This window comes from Coffea arabica, chromosome 1e (assembly GCF_036785885.1).
Source record: "Coffea arabica cultivar ET-39 chromosome 1e, Coffea Arabica ET-39 HiFi, whole genome shotgun sequence".
Taxonomy (NCBI): domain Eukaryota; kingdom Viridiplantae; phylum Streptophyta; class Magnoliopsida; order Gentianales; family Rubiaceae; genus Coffea; species Coffea arabica.
This window is the reverse complement of record NC_092311.1, coordinates 16,146,069-16,161,817: the sequence shown is the minus strand read 5'-3', so window position 1 is coordinate 16,161,817 and position 15,749 is coordinate 16,146,069. Positions and strand designations below refer to the sequence as shown.

Here is a 15,749-nt window from a genome sequence, read left to right as displayed (position 1 = left end):
TCCACAAATATACATCCAAGTCTCCAATAATTACATATCACAAATGCAGCGGAAACAATTCCCAACTATACATAAAATGATTCCAAATCCAAATTGTACAACATAAAGGCCATCCATTCACGTGAATAAGCACAACAAGTCCTGCCTTCGCCTTGAGCCCTGTGGAGGGGAATAAAATATTTTTGGGGTGAGCTAGAAGCTCAGCGAGTAACCAGAAAATCAGTAATCAAATCGATTTAACAATATTTCTTTTCAATGATGTCATAAATCAAATGATAAGTCCAGAAACGATTACAGCATTTACAAAACATTAAATATGGAGTATCAATAATTCAAGAAACATGTATAATGGAAAGCGATAGTAACATTCATGAAAAGGATACGTTCATTTTTTTATAAATAATCCCTCGTTCATCTTTTTATTCGTTCATCTTTTTTTTTTCCGGACGTTGGCCGGTCTCCACCCATCCGGACGTAGCCGGACTCCACCCATCCGGACGTAGCCGGACTACAAGGTAATACTCGAGTATACCAAATTCACTCAGGGTCACCATATCGCCCGACCGAGTCCGCTTCTGGCTCGAGTCGATCGGTAACGAAGGGTAGGGCCCAATTCAGCCAAACGGCTTACATTCATGCGCAACTAGCATTCAATCATTAATCATTGAAAATTTCATATTTATTTAGGTCGAGTGCGATAAAGTACACACTCGCCTAGAAAACTTGTTTTAACAATCATTGAAAGCACTTAACACATTATCAATCAATAATAACAAGCCAATAAGTCAAGGAAATATAGCAAACAAGGAACACTCACATGTAAGCACGCATGATATGCAAGAAACAGTTCAAAAGTAACTTTGGAAACAGTTTAAAAGTAAATAATGCAGAAAAAGGTTCATAAATAACTTTAGAAATAGTTTGAGGTCACTCACCTCAATGGCTCAAAAATCATCCATCATGTATCATTGCCTTGCTCAAACCCAAGTTTTAGATCACAAACTCAATGCAAACAAATCCTTTAAAAGTTCAGACAGCACTTCCCCTAAATTTGCTTACTTTTCCAGCCGTCATGGCTTCATGATTTCCTCATTCCAACCCAAAGGTACACACACAACAACAAGTTCATCCAATAACCATTCAGCAAACTCCAAGTAGTACAAAGACAAGTCAAGCTAGGGAAAAGTCCGGAAATGAAAGTTAAGCTCAAAACCAGAAAAATAGTTTTGACGTCATTTTGCGGTAATGGTATCAAAGGAGCTACGATTGTCGGATGAAGGTGAAAGACCCACCGTTTCGAAGCTAAGAGATAGGGCTACAATATTGTAGAAGGTCACACAACCCAGTTTCAAGTGTAACCAGGTCAAAAATGCAAGAAACTATACCAGAATCACAAAAATAGATTCACAGAATGTATTCTAGCGGAAACATCATAACTCAGGCTCTCCAAGTCCAAATCCAGAAATTCCAAAACCAGCTGAAAGATAAGAAACAGGGCTAAATTTCATCAGAACGCCTCAACATCCAATTCGGAAGAAATTCCAGCCAAAACAACCAATTACAGTCGCAAATCCCAATTTCGGGTAAACCAGAATAGCAATAGTAATTTCGACTTTTCTCACTCTACGCTACTCTGATTGACCTAAAATTTTGTAGACACCTTTAAAATGTCATTCCCTACAACTTTTATGCTTTGAGCTAAGGCCAATTCGGCCTCTATCTAGGACCAAAAATTTCGGACAGAATGAAGAACCAAGAACCCTAATTTTCCAGATTTCTTCCAAAACAGAATTTACTTGCAATCTTCCACTTTTTCCACCTTCTAAAATCATTAAACATCATTTCCAATCATCATACATAACCACATAATCATACTCATATGAAAACAGAAAAATCCCCAATAATTATAAAACTTCACCAATTCAACCAAAATCAAGATATAATCCATAAAACCATCTCTTTAGCCATCACAAGTCTCTAATTTAGCATAATCAAGAACAAAGAAAGGATGGTTAGACATGATACCTTCAAATATCAAGAAAGGTGATGACTTAGGGATTTTTCTTCCAAAACAACTCCACCAAGAGCTTCAATCTTCCTTAGCTAGCAAGTTTTATGGAGTGATTTGCAATTTCATCGGTTGGAACTCAAGATTTGGACAAGAAATTGAAGTGCAAGATGCTGGATTTTCTCTCTCTTTTTCTCTCAAAATTTCGTCCAAAACAAGCTAAAATGGAGAGAAATTGGGTCCAAATTGGTTTTAGTAAAGTTAGAAAAGTCTTGGTCAAAAGTCAAGGTCCAATGGTTTTGTGACAAATGGTCCTTTAGGGTTTTAATCTTATCTTTTTGTCTCTCCAATACAAATATCTTAACACATTGTAAAATAATATCACTTAATACAAAATTCCAACAAGTTGTCAAAAATATAATGCATTTACCGCACTTGCGGGTCCCACGTCCAAAATACGCTTTTAATTTCTCAAAAACTAACCGATACTAGAAAAATCATTTGAAAACTATATTTGCTCATAAACTTTATCTGGGGAATTTTTCTAATCAAGAAAATGTAGAAAAGGCGGGCGTTAAAAAAATAAACCCTAGAAAATTAGAAAATTTCCAGGTTCTCAAACTCATTTTTTTCGGGGCGTCACAAAATTCCCTAATGATATTTCTTGTGCTAAACATTAATTTTATTTCCCATTCCATTCCCTCAATGATTGAAGAAGAAAGAGAATGAGGGATGTTATCAAAAGTTTATGGAAATGTTAAAGAAGCTACAAGTCAATATCCTATTTGCAAAGCCATTGCAAATATGCTTACCTATGCAAAATTCCTTAAGGAGATCATATCCAATAAGCAAAAATTCGAGGAATTTGCAACCATCCCCTTGACTGATAAGTGTAGTGTAGTGCTTTAAAATCATCTTCTAATTAAGATGAAAGATCTAGAGAGTTTTACTGTGCCTTGTCATTTTGAGAATATTTTCATTGATGAACATTTATGTAACCTCGGATCTAGTGTGAATTTAATGCCTTAATCAATTTTTAGAAAATTAATGTTTATCGAGCTTAATCCTAGCATGATGATTCTACAACTTGTTGATCGTTCGATGCGATATCCACTAGGGTTAATAGAAGATATGCTCATTAAAGTTGGCAAATTTTATTTTCTTACGGATTTTCTTGTCTTGGATATGGAAGAGGATACTAGCATGCCTATAATTTTAAGTAGGCCATTCTTGGTTACTGGAGGGGCTATAATTAATGTGCCAAAAAGAAAATTGACTTTGAGTGTGGGCAATAAAAAGAAAAATTCAATGTTTTTCATGCTTTACAATGTCCATTTTTTTGATAAATCTTATATTCAAGTTGATGAAAAAGAATTTAATGAAAAGAATATTCCAACAAAAGCTAGACCAATACAAATGAATTCTGATTTATTAGAATTTTGTAAAAAAGAAATAAAAACATTAATAGACAAAGGATTAATAACACCTTCAAAATCACCTTGGAGTTGTGCTGCATTTTATGTAATGAATCAAGCTGAAAAAGAAAGAGGAGTTCCAAGATTAGTTATAAATTATAAACCATTAAATAAAGTTTTACAATAGATTAGATATCCCATTCCTAATAAAAAGGATTTGCTTAACAGATTATTTAATGCAAAAATATTTTCTAAATTTGATTTAAAATCAGGATATTGGCAAATATTAATAACACCAAAAGATAGATACAAAACAGCATTCACAACACCTTTTGGACATTATGAATGGAACGTAATGCCATTTGGATTAAAAAATGCACCATCAGAATTTCAAAATATAATGAATGATATTTTTAATTCCTATAGTTCATTCAGTATTGTATATATAGACGATGTATTAATATTTTCAGAATCAATAGAACAACATTTTAAACATTTAAATATATTTTTAAAAACAGTCAAAAAGAATGGATTAGTAGTGTCAGCCCCAAAAATGAAATTATTTCAAACAAAAGTAAGATTTTTAGGACATGATATATATCAAGGAACCATAAAACCAATAAATAGAGCTTTAGAATTTGCTACTAAATTTCCAGATGAAATAAAAGATAAAAATCAATTACAAAGGTTTTTAGGATGTTTAAATTATATAGCAGATTTCTTTCCTAAATTAAGGCAAGAATGTTCTATACTATTTAATAGACTAAAGAAAGACCCAAAACCTTGGACAGAAGAACATACTCAAAAGATAAAATATTTAAAGGAAAAAATTGGATCATTACCATGTTTATGTCTACCGCATCCTAGCCTTTGAAAATCTTATTTCACAAAGGTCTGAATTTGATTATGATGAAACGTATTCGCCTGTAGTGGATGCTATTACATTTAGATATCTTGTGAGTTTTGCAGTACTTGAAAAACTAGATATGCGTCTAATAGACGTCGTTACTGCATATTTATATGAAAATCTTGAAAATGATATTTATATGAGAATTTTCGAAGGATTCAACATGCCTGAAGCATGCAAATCAAATCCTAAAGATATTTATTCTATTCAATTACAAAGGTCTTTGTATGGGGTCAAACAATCTGGACGTATGTGGTATAACCGTCTTAGTGAATGTTTAACTAAAGGAGGTTATACTAATGATCCAATATGTCCATGTATTTTTATCAAGAAAAATGGATCAAATTTTGTAATAATTGCTGTATATGTTGGCGATCTAAATTTGATTGGAACTCCTGAAGAGATTCAAAATAGTGTTGAATATTTGAAGAAAAAATTTGAGATCAAAGATTTTGGAAAGACAAAATTCTACTTTGGTTTACAAATTGAGTATTTGAAAGGTAAAATTTTTGTTCACCAAACTGGTTATACCTGGAATGTATTAAAGCGATTTTATATGGATAAACCACATACATTAAGTACCCCAATGATCGTCAGATCACTAGATCCTAATAAGGATCCTTTTAAACCACGAGAGGAAGATGAAGACATTTGGTCCTGAAGTACCATATCTCAGTGCAATTGGTGCATTAATGTATCTTGCTAATTTTACAAGATCTGATATATCATTTGCAGTGAATTTATTAGCTAGATTTAGTTCCTCGCCCACAAGACGGCATTGGAATGGTATTAAACATATTTTTCGCTATCTCTAAGGAACAATTGATCTTGGTTTATTTTATTCAAATAAATCCAAATCTGAATTGGTTGGTTATGTTGATGTTGGGTATTTATCTGACTCGCATAAAGCAAGATCTCAGATTAGTTATCCATTTACATATGGAGGTACAGTCATTTCTTGGCGATCTACAAAGCAACCATTAGCCGTCACTTCATCGAATCATGCTGAAATAATAGCAATTCATGAAACCAGTCGAGAATGTGTTTGGTTAAGATCAATGACCCACTATATCCGAAAGAGTTGTGGGTTATCCTCTAAAAAAGAAAATCCTCCAACTATATTATATGAAGATAATGCAGCTTGTATAGCCCAATTGAAAGGAGGATATATTAAAGGAGATAAGACGAAACATATTTCACCAAAATTCTTTTTTACTCATGAGTTGCAAAAGAATGGTGAAATTGATGTGCAACAAATCCGAGTAGATAATAATTTAACAGATTTATTTACTAAAACATTGCCAACTGCAATATTTGAGAAATTGGTGAAGAATATTGGAATGCGACGATTAAAAGATATCAAATGATATTTACATCAGGGGGAGAAATTAATACACAGGAATAGTGCACTCTTTTTCCTTCACTAGGGTTTTTGCCCCGATGGATTTTTCCCTAGTAAGGTTTTAACGAAACATATTCTTTGTGTAATGGACATCCAAGGGAGAGTGTTATGAAACAACTAAAAGTATGGATGTCCCTTTGTATTCCCAAGAGGATTAATTCTTGATTTATTGCTACATTATGTATAGAAGTTACAATTCATAAATCTATTCATGTAGTGAAGGAACCGTTTCATAGGGTTCTTCATATTCTTGTAGTAATGGGTGTTTAATAGGATTGATATACCTTTAATCTTGTATTACCTATATATAGAGGTACATTGACACCTTTTGGGAGAACTTTTGTATTTGTTGGGATATAAGAATATCATTCTCTATTTCTCTACTTCTTTTTCTAATATCTCCATTCATACTATAGTAGTTTATTAGTTTTACAACAAAAGCAATAGTGCTTTAAAAATCCCTGGTAGACCTTCAGCCCCAAAAAACTTGGAACAATTGTCATTTTTAAATAATTAAATAGAAAATAATTAAAAAATATATATTTATAATACAATAAAATTAAAATTTCTTCAAAAAATTTACTATTCAAGCACACTCGCTACCTATTACCTATACGCTAACTCCTACCTATAGGTGGCAAATCAACCCATTTAGCTAAATTTATCCATACCCGCCCATGAATAGATGGGTATGGATATCTTAAATTTTTGCATATTGGTATTATTAGATAACCCATCAAATCCAATTAACTCATTTAGAATTGTCTTCCCCCAAGTTTCCTCTCTTCCCTCACCCATTTTTTTTCTTCAGATTTTTCATTTTATTATGATGTTAACTACTTTTTTTCATTATTATTATTTGTTGGTTTTATCTTATCATTTTATTTTCTCTTAGTTTGTTAATTGGCTTATTTTTCAGCATTATCAATTGATGATAAGTTTTAACCTCTTTTCCTATCTTTCCAAAATGAAATTTTAAATTTATACATGAAAAAATGTTAGGGATTCAAAATTTTTGGATTAAGTTTTCATGTTAATTTTTATAGTATTTAGTTCAAATATTTATATTCTTATTATTCAATTATTAAATAGCATGTAATTTTGTGACATAAAGTACAGATGAGAAAAAAAATTAGTAATTAGGTTTATTGAACATTATAAGTAAATATTTAAAACTAATGATGGGTGCAAAGGATGGTATAAATTGATAACTTAATTTGCAAAAATGAATTTAAATGAGTTTACAAAAAGTTAAAATAAATAGGTTATAAATGGATAATTGGGTTATCCAATTCATTTTTTGACTTATCCATTTATACCCATCTAATTAAATGGATATAAATAGGTTGACTCACTTATATCCATTATCCATTTTATTCAATCCAAACCCGTCTAAGTCAATCATTTTGAAACCTCTACTCCTACCCTATAACAATAAAATTTGGAGAATTGTGCAAAGTTATATCTTCAAACTGGGTGTTGAGGATAATTGCTCCCTTGACAAAACTTTGGGAATTATACTCTCTTGAGCTCGCAAGGTGAGGCAAATGACAAGTACCTGACAATGGTAAAACCAATTAATCAATGGCCCTCCACCTGTCATTATTGATGCCACGACTAGCCAATGAAAGTGCCAGGACGACAATATAATATATTTGTAGTTTTTAACTATTTTCTGTCACCATTTGAACAACCAACGAAAAGAGGACAAAATATGTTTACCAACGCTAATTGAAATCCAAATGTACGCTTCTTACATAATCAAATAAACTATTCCTAAACTGCTTGCCAACAAACCAATCAAATTGATAGACAGATACCCTTTCATTAGTTCGGCAGCCTAATGTATGGACCCTGCCGGATGAATCTCTTCATTTCCGGTGAAACGTCAGAAGGCATGTAGGCCCATTCAGCAAATCAGACACATTAATAGTTCTGTTTGTACTAGTAATATTTTTACGCCCTTAGGTCATCCTTCAGCAAAACTTAAGGTTTCATTTAAGGCACTTGAGGCTCTGATTTCAGTATTTAGAGATTCAGAGTTTAAATCTCCCTTCTCCATCTTTACTTCTTAAATTTCGCCATCTCTACTTCTTAAATTTCACCATTTTTCGTATTAGAAAAAAAAACTACATAATTCGGCTCATGAGAGTTAGTATTCATAATTGTCATATTATATATATATATATATATATATATATATATTTTTTTTTTTTTTTTTTTTTGTCGACACAGGGGTGTCCGGGTCAATCCTTACGGGGCTCGACTAATCCCCTGCAGCCCGGGCCCGGCGCCCCAACCCGGCCCGAACACGTTAAGTGCGCGGAGGAATCCAGCGGAGCGGAGACTCGAACTTGTGACCTCAAGATTCACTGGTGAGAGGCGCTGCCGCTGGACCATTCACGCGGGGCTCATAATTGTCATATTAGCATGTACAAAATTCATATGTTAGACAGTCAAAATTTTTGTACTAGTCAAAATTCAAAATGAATATTAATATGAGTAATACAAGTACATATTCTATATGACGACTTCAGCATTTAAAATTCACAATATACCAAAGTTACAAGTGTTATTATTTTGAGAATTTTAAATACTTCTCAACCAATTAGTTATTCTGATTTAGTATGAGTTCGTGGTTAACCTCACAAATGGAACATTATTCACTTTCATTTATTCCTGAATTTTAAACATATCCATACCCAAATTTACCTATATCATGATATTCAAACGTTAACTTTACATTTGATTAAAGTTAGCCAATGAGAAGCAGATATGGTGCTTCCAACAGACATAGAAGAGACTGTCAATACAAAATTTTTATCTATCTTATTGGAAGATTTTGAATTTTTTTGTATTTTTTCAATCTATTTATAGTTTTTCAGATTTATTATATTTGGTAAATTGCAAAAATGTGATTTGTAATGCATGTTTAACCTGTCATTAGGACAGTGACGCAAATCAAATCAGATGATCTCTATCAATCCTTTAATGAACTTTAATGAATTTTGCTTTTTATCAAACAAAAAAAGTCATTTACACCAAAATTATCCAGGATTCCCATTTTCAGTTGATGAGTATGACCTACCAACCAAATGGGGCAATCATAACATGCAAAGAATCTAAAGAAGCAAGCAAACTAAGCCTTTTGTTTAAATTGCAGCCTTTGCATACCCGTCACAAAGAACTTTTTTGGGTTTTCCCTTCTTTCACTAGTACTTTGCTTTTGCCTCAAATCTTCCCTCCTTTTTCAATCAAAATTCATAGAGGTGTAATCCTTCCTTGCCTTCAACTCATGGGTTTGAATCGAAATTCATCATCACACTTTTCTTGATTATCTTTAAAATACTTCACATTTATAATTATAGTGTTGTGCCTACATGTTTGTATTCCATTAAATGCACTAGTGTTTGTTCTTCACGGTGCTTTTATGATTCACACTGATATAACAGAATCCGGCTCCACCAGATTTTTACTGTGATTTCATTTCCTTCTGTTTCTGAGTGCTGAAACCTGCCTTGAATTCCATTGATGCTCAGGTGGTGCCATAGCAAATACGTATTTCTATAAAAAGGGAAGTTCAGTAGCCATCCCACTCAAGTATGGCTCAAGTCCTTCAGCTATATTTCCTGTTGCCTTTTCTGAGCTTTGCCTTGAGAGGGATTTCATGGAAAGTGTCAACAGGGAAGCTAAATCAAAGATGGAAGATTACGAAGTAATAGAGCAGATTGGGAGAGGTGCTTTTGGAGCAGCGTTACTTGTTCATCACAAGATAGAGAAAAAGAAGTACAAAACTTAATAAGCTTCTCTCTTTTTGCATTGTTTGATATGTAAATTGCTGTCCCCTAGAACTAATAATGCTTTGTCTATTCATCTTTATTATTTGTCTGTGTATTCTCTTTCAGGTAAATCATTAAGTTGTTGATGTCCAATCAATAGTTCTTAACCATAATACTGAAACGGCTTAGTATGTTATTACAACAAATTTCTTTTTAAATTGCAGCTCATTTTTATTTTTTGGGGTGGGTAAGGAATCAGCATAATTATATTTCTTGTGCATGCAGAACCTTCCCTATTTCTATTTTAGGGTCTTAGAGATGAACCTCCTTTTTTTTTTTAGGGTGAGTTGGGGATGGGTGGTTGGGGGGGGGGGAGCGGTTGTAAGTTGGGGACTATTTAATTAGTTAATTGAGAGGATGACGAAAAGGAACTACTATGTAGATATTGAAAAATTGACTATCTTGCTTTCTATCTTCTCCAACGAAATCTATGGGAGTTCTGTTCATTTTTGGGGTTTTTCTTATTCTTAGGTATGTGCTGAAGAAAATTCGTCTAGCTAAAGAAACGGTGAAATTTCAGCGAACTGCACATCAAGAGGTTATACTAAACACTTCCAGCATTCATTTCTTAATGTACTAAATAACTTGTAGTGACTGAGATTCTTATCCGCTTCAAGTTTTTATTAGTGAAGAAGAAATCATTACCAGCTAGATGACTATAATTAATCATCGGGACCACTGTGTTTTCTTTCTTCTTTTTTTCCTTTTTGCATAATTTTGGATGATTTCGGCTAATGTTAACTACTTCTTAACCGACTAGTAAACTTCCCTTTTTTTTTTGGGGGTCGTTCTTATGCTTCTTTAGGCCAATTATTGCAGATGAATTTGATGGCAAAGCTGAATAATCCCCATATTGTACAATACAAAGATGCATGGGTGGAAAAGGTAAGTTGAAATACCTTCTTAAAAGATGTCTTGATTTTCAATTAGCCAATAATTCCCTCCCAGGTCCATAAAAATTTCATGCAGGTCAGATTAGCTCAATTTCTTTTAAAACTAAACGAATTCTGAATTGAACCAGGATTCCTCTGTATGTATCGTCACAAGTTATTGTGAAGGTGGAGACATGTAAGTTGCAGTTACATCGAATAAAGCCTTTAGCAGTTGAATGCACAAGGATTTATATCAGTGATTTTTTTTAGCCATTAACATATGAAGAAACTGCAAACTCGATATAATTGATTTTATACTGCTTGAGAGAGCAGTTTATGACCATTTCTTGTACTTCCAAATCAATTTACTGCTCCTACAAGGCCATAATGTCATTACTACAATGATTCTTCTCTTATTCAGAGCACTAGTATTAGATGGTGCTTTCAAATTTTGCTGACACAACTATTTTGCTGATTTTGCAGGACTAAGATGGTCAAGAAAGCTGGGGGGACCTTCTTTCCTGAAGAGGTAAGAAGTGTTAAACATCATCTAGCTAGAAACTTTAAGGCCTTAAAATTAGTGCATGCCTGATGCTTGTTCCCCTTGTAGAAGCTCTGTAAGTGGATGACTCAGCTCTTGATAGCTCTGGACTATCTTCACTCAAATCGCATACTTCACAGGGATATCAAGGTATGCTGTGTTCTGATTATCCTGAAAAACATAAGGCTGCAGCTTTAAGTTCTCATTTGTTTGTCAAATTAAACATGAAAAGCGTACTGTTAAATGCTGAATAGAGTGCAATGTTCTTCATGAAATATGTACTGTTAAATGCTGAATAGAGTGTATTGTTCTTCACTGCAGTGCTCAAATATTTTCCTCACACGAGGCCATGATATCAGGCTGGGTAATGAAGAAAAAGAAAATTTGAAAATTCTGGAACATGCCAGCCATCATGTTGCATTTCACACATCTTTCAACCTGTATGCAGGTGACTTTGGACTTGCAAAACTTCTAACCAAAGATGGTCTTACTTCTTCAGTAAGGACTTGTTTCTTTCCCTTTCTATTAGGCCTTGCTCTAATATGTCAGATGAATGTCTGCAAGAATTAAGTGCAACAATTAGAGTAGTAAAGGTTGTTAAGGTAGAACCCTCATAACTCGAAGAAAACGAGTGGAAAGATGAATGTGCTATTTGACATGCTATCATCTGACAAGCAAAGTTTGTACATTAGATTGCCAAGTGGGGGAGAAATTGATGCTTCTGTCAGATAATTGCACAGGTTAAAATTACAAATGCACCTGAAAGAGGACTTGGATTTTATCATCTATCAGAAATGTTCTCATAGATATGCTTATTATGGGCATAAAAGTACAACACAGTAAAAAAAATTATCTACTTTGTCCCATATAACCATGAACGAAAACATCAATTAGAAAAATTGGTTCACTAGTATGCCGGCACAATCTTTCTTCTGTGCTCAGTGTACAACGGGATGATGAAAACTATCATGGAGATCAGCCGTGAAATATGAAATGCAGATATGGTTCCTGGCTAGTTAATAATTCTTGTTATAACCTTCTCCATTGATCCAGAAAGATTACAATGAAATCCTTTATTCCCTTCATGCCCTTCCTACTTCAACAGAAGGCACCAAGAAAGAGGAAAAATGTGCCACTTGTTTGCTATTACGAGGGACTATATACCTGCTCATATTTTCTGCAACATATCATACCAGTCTGTATTTTCGTATCTGTTCATGTAAAGCAGAACTCAAGGTAATGATTAATTCACAAATGACGAAAAGTGTACTGTTCTAATTTTGCAGTATCTGAGACATGGAAACATCATAATATGGTTGACAGAATAGTTAGATCAGCTGTATTTGATAAATTCATACACAATCAGCACTATTCTGCAGGTTCAAGGCTAAAATGATAAACATATAAGTCCCCTTACAAATCAAGTAATCAATTAATTAGTAAACAAATATTCAAAGGGAAGAAAAGCTAAAAAAGAATCAAAGGGAAGAACGAAGAGGTTTCAGAATAGGCAGCGTTTACTACAAATATGTACTTGGAAGGTAGAGCTCGTAGTAAAGGAATAGATCTCCTGGGCCTTCTTTTTTTGTTTCTTTGCTGTTTTTCATATTCCAGCAATTCCTATGGCCAACACTTCCTTATAATTGATCTTCTTAGTTGACTAAGCAAGCACCGTACCATAATGCACATTGAATCAAGAAGTTCTAGTCAACCATGATGTTAATCAACCAAACTGAAGAACCACAGAGGTATTGGAGGAACTTAACCTGAAATCTTAATTATCCAATGATCTAAACAATGCATTTGCATCTGTAACTTAGTTTCTGTTTTTTTTTTTTTCCCTTCTTTCTTTTAATCTGATGTGACTTCCTTAATATAGTATTTAGACTACAAAAATTTTGGTCAACTAGCAGCTTGCATGGATCTAAATGGTTTTGCTTGTGTGTACCATCTAGGTGGTTGGCACTCCAAACTACATGTGCCCAGAGCTCCTTGCAGATTTACCTTATGGCTACAAATCTGATATCTGGTCCCTAGGTAACTACACTAGTTCTTTGCTCTATTAAACTTGTTCTTCAACTTTGGGAGCTTGGTAGCTTGGTGCCCTAAGTTTCACCACAAATGAGTTTTCCAACTTCTCAGGCTGCTGTATGTTTGAGATTGCTGCTCACCAACCACCATTTAGAGCTTCTGTAAGTTTCAGCATGATCTACCTCTGTCAGTTTTCTTTAATTACCCGCCACTTTCTTAGTCAAATTCATAGAGAATGACCCTTTAGAACATTACTGAAACAGGATATGGCTGGACTTGTAAACAGAATAACTAAGTCGACAGTATCTCCAATCCCAACAGTGTATTCCACCACATTGTAAGTGAATAACATTTTCATTATTTAATACTTCCAATGACTCCCTATCAGTATTTGCAGAAGGTATTTTTGTTGTAAAATTATTAGCTTGGCTAATGGAAAAGATGAGATAATGTTCCCTTGCTCATCAGGAAGCAATTGATCAGAAGCATGCTTAGGAAAAATCCTGAACACAGACCAACGGTTAGTAGCAATACTATCAATCACCCAATATATTAAAAGCAATCACTTAATTCACTCATTTCATGCATTAGGCAGCAGAGCTCTTGAGGCATCCGCATTTACAGCCATACATTGCTCAATACCACAACTTATCTCCAGTCTTCGTTCCAATAAAGTCTACAAAGAATTCAAAACACAAGGCACCGCAGGGTCAACTGTCTGGCAAGCCCAAGTTAGGAAAGGATGGAAAATCTGGAAAGGAGAATCTGGTAAAACAGATGCAAGGTGTTGAAGCAGTCAATAGAAATATCAACCTGCTCCAAGGTAATGTAGTCAGAGCTAAACTGCCTGCATCCAAGATCCCAAAAGCCAGCAGTGAAACAATGCAGTTGCAGTATGTTGGCTCTTTCAAGAAAATACCTAAAACTGATGGAAGTGATAGAGCAGGCTACAATTACATAAGAAAAACAAAAGGTTTCAATTCCAGAACCTCGTCAAGCAGCACTCTAACTGATCAGCATGAAGATACAGAACAATTAGCCCATGCACCTCAAAAAATTTATGGAGAATCTGAGGCTGGAGGTTTACAGGAACTGCACAGAAGAATGGAAAAGCCACATGTGTCTCTATACATTAATTGGCTTCTTGAAGACGAAGAGCAAACATCACCAGAAGCTACAGTGGCTCTAGAACATAACCCAGGACCATCCTCGAGAAATTATAGAGAGGAATTCTCAAAATCGTACTCTATGATTTCAGTTACAGAAAACACCTCAACTGGACTTTCAAGAGATCAAGGAGGAGCTAAAGTAAATGATCAACAGTCCTCCATGAGAGCAGAAAATGTTCACAGTAGCAATCTAAGTCAGGAAGTTGGTGAAACGTCATCAATCAGCATGCAAAATTTTCTACATATCAGCAAACTCAGAATGAAATTAGATACAGCAAGCCAAGAAAGAGCAGATGCCCTGGAATCATTACTTGAACTTTGTGCAAAGCTACTTAAGCGGGAAAGGATTGAAGAACTTGCTGGGGTGTTGAAGCCATTTGGGGAAGAAGCTGTATCATCAAGAGAAACAGCAATTTGGTTGACAAAGGGACTCCTTAATATTCAAAAACAAGGGGCATGAAGCTTGGTATTTTCCTGTAAATTATCTTAGCTATCTGAAATATATCTATTACAAGAATGAGTTCTTATATGACTAACTAGGGTATGTGCCACTGAAAACGAGAAAATCACTTGACTTCATTAAGGCTAGAAAACAAAAATGAGATATACTCAGAATATGAATGGTTTTAAAATGACAAAAGGCAGAATTGGAGAAGTTCAGAAGATTATTTGGAGTAAAATTGGGCATAGTCCTGACATTGCTAAAATCTAAACCAGCTAATGATCTACTACCATAGCTAGTTCTCTTCAGCTGACTGTTTTATTGCTTTTCTTGGCTAAATCTTTGTTTACTTTGCCAGAATGATGATTCTGCTTAGTTATTTGATCATAGATAAATCTCTCTGCTTCATTTCTTCGTATTGCTGCTCGTGAAGATCATTGCAACCAGTGTCTGCGTTTTGGTGGTATACAAAGTCAACTAGGAGCAAACTGAGATGTCACTATAACTTTGATTCCTGTGTTTTATCAGCACATCTCGGGGCAGGCATTTTCTTGGTTAAACACTTCAGCCGCAAAAATTGGCATCATATAACAATTATATGAAAGGATGCCAACAAGATTTAACATAGGCACTGCTATCTGATAGAGTTTATTCTGTGGTAATGTCTTCATTAAATTTTGGTAATTTTGCAATCCTACTTTGACATTTTGGACAATTTCAATTAGTTCCCTATATTTTTGTTAATGTAAATATGTTAAGGATAACTTTTTAATACACTGTTAGTGTATAATTTTCTTTTAGACTAACAGGTTTAAATCATACTATATAATATGAATTCAAATTTAAAATTCAAATCATGTACATGTAGCATACATCCATAACTACTAGTGTAAAAAATCACTGTGCTATCAATGCATAAAAAGTAAATCCATATATTAATATAGAAATTTAGTGTATCAATTAGCTGATTAGCATCAATTAAGAAGTTTCTTTATATAAACTAGTCTAGGTTCAATGTAATAGTTGTTTAGATTCATTTTGTATAAGCCTATAAATATAGGCATAATTCTTTGTATATGAATTTTCCTACAAATATGCCTATTTGAGTTTACAATTTTGCATC

General features: G+C 34.0%; 1 protein-coding gene across 11 annotated transcripts; it reads left to right on the top strand.

Moving 5' to 3' along the window:
• The first annotated feature begins 8,856 nt into the window (after positions 1–8,856).
• LOC113701199 (serine/threonine-protein kinase Nek6) lies at positions 8,857–15,573 on the top strand. Of its 11 annotated transcripts, none has more exons than XM_027221741.2 (14): positions 8,858–9,518; positions 10,043–10,109; positions 10,391–10,456; positions 10,593–10,639; positions 10,927–10,972; positions 11,054–11,134; positions 11,306–11,348; positions 11,433–11,482; positions 12,940–13,021; positions 13,127–13,176; positions 13,279–13,352; positions 13,484–13,535; positions 13,607–14,650; positions 15,017–15,573. In XM_027221741.2, exons 1-13 carry the CDS (start codon positions 9,400–9,402, stop codon positions 14,642–14,644), a joined length of 1,815 nt encoding a protein of 604 aa, XP_027077542.1. In that variant the 5' UTR covers positions 8,858–9,399; the 3' UTR covers positions 14,645–14,650; positions 15,017–15,573. The 11 variants fall into 11 exon arrangements, with proteins under 11 accessions (XP_071909755.1, XP_027077542.1, XP_027077534.1 ...); XM_027221749.2 differs by lacking the exon at positions 15,017–15,573 and having other exon boundaries at positions 8,859–9,332; positions 9,417–9,518; positions 13,607–14,720; XM_072053657.1 differs by lacking the exon at positions 15,017–15,573 and having other exon boundaries at positions 8,859–9,332; positions 9,408–9,518; positions 13,607–14,720.
• The last annotated feature ends 176 nt before the right edge of the window (positions 15,574–15,749 follow it).

Bases quoted from the DNA above. Each gene is read 5' to 3' on its own strand.
- LOC113701199 (XM_027221741.2), top strand. From the start codon at position 9,400: ATGGAAAGTGTCAACAGGGAAGCTAAATCAAAGATGGAAGATTACGAA. The intron at 9,519-10,042 runs GTACAAAACTTA...TCTTATTCTTAG, and splicing joins CACAAGATAGAGAAAAAGAA to GTATGTGCTGAAGAAAATTC. The intron at 11,135-11,305 runs GTATGCTGTGTT...TCTTCACTGCAG, and splicing joins TACTTCACAGGGATATCAAG to TGCTCAAATATTTTCCTCAC.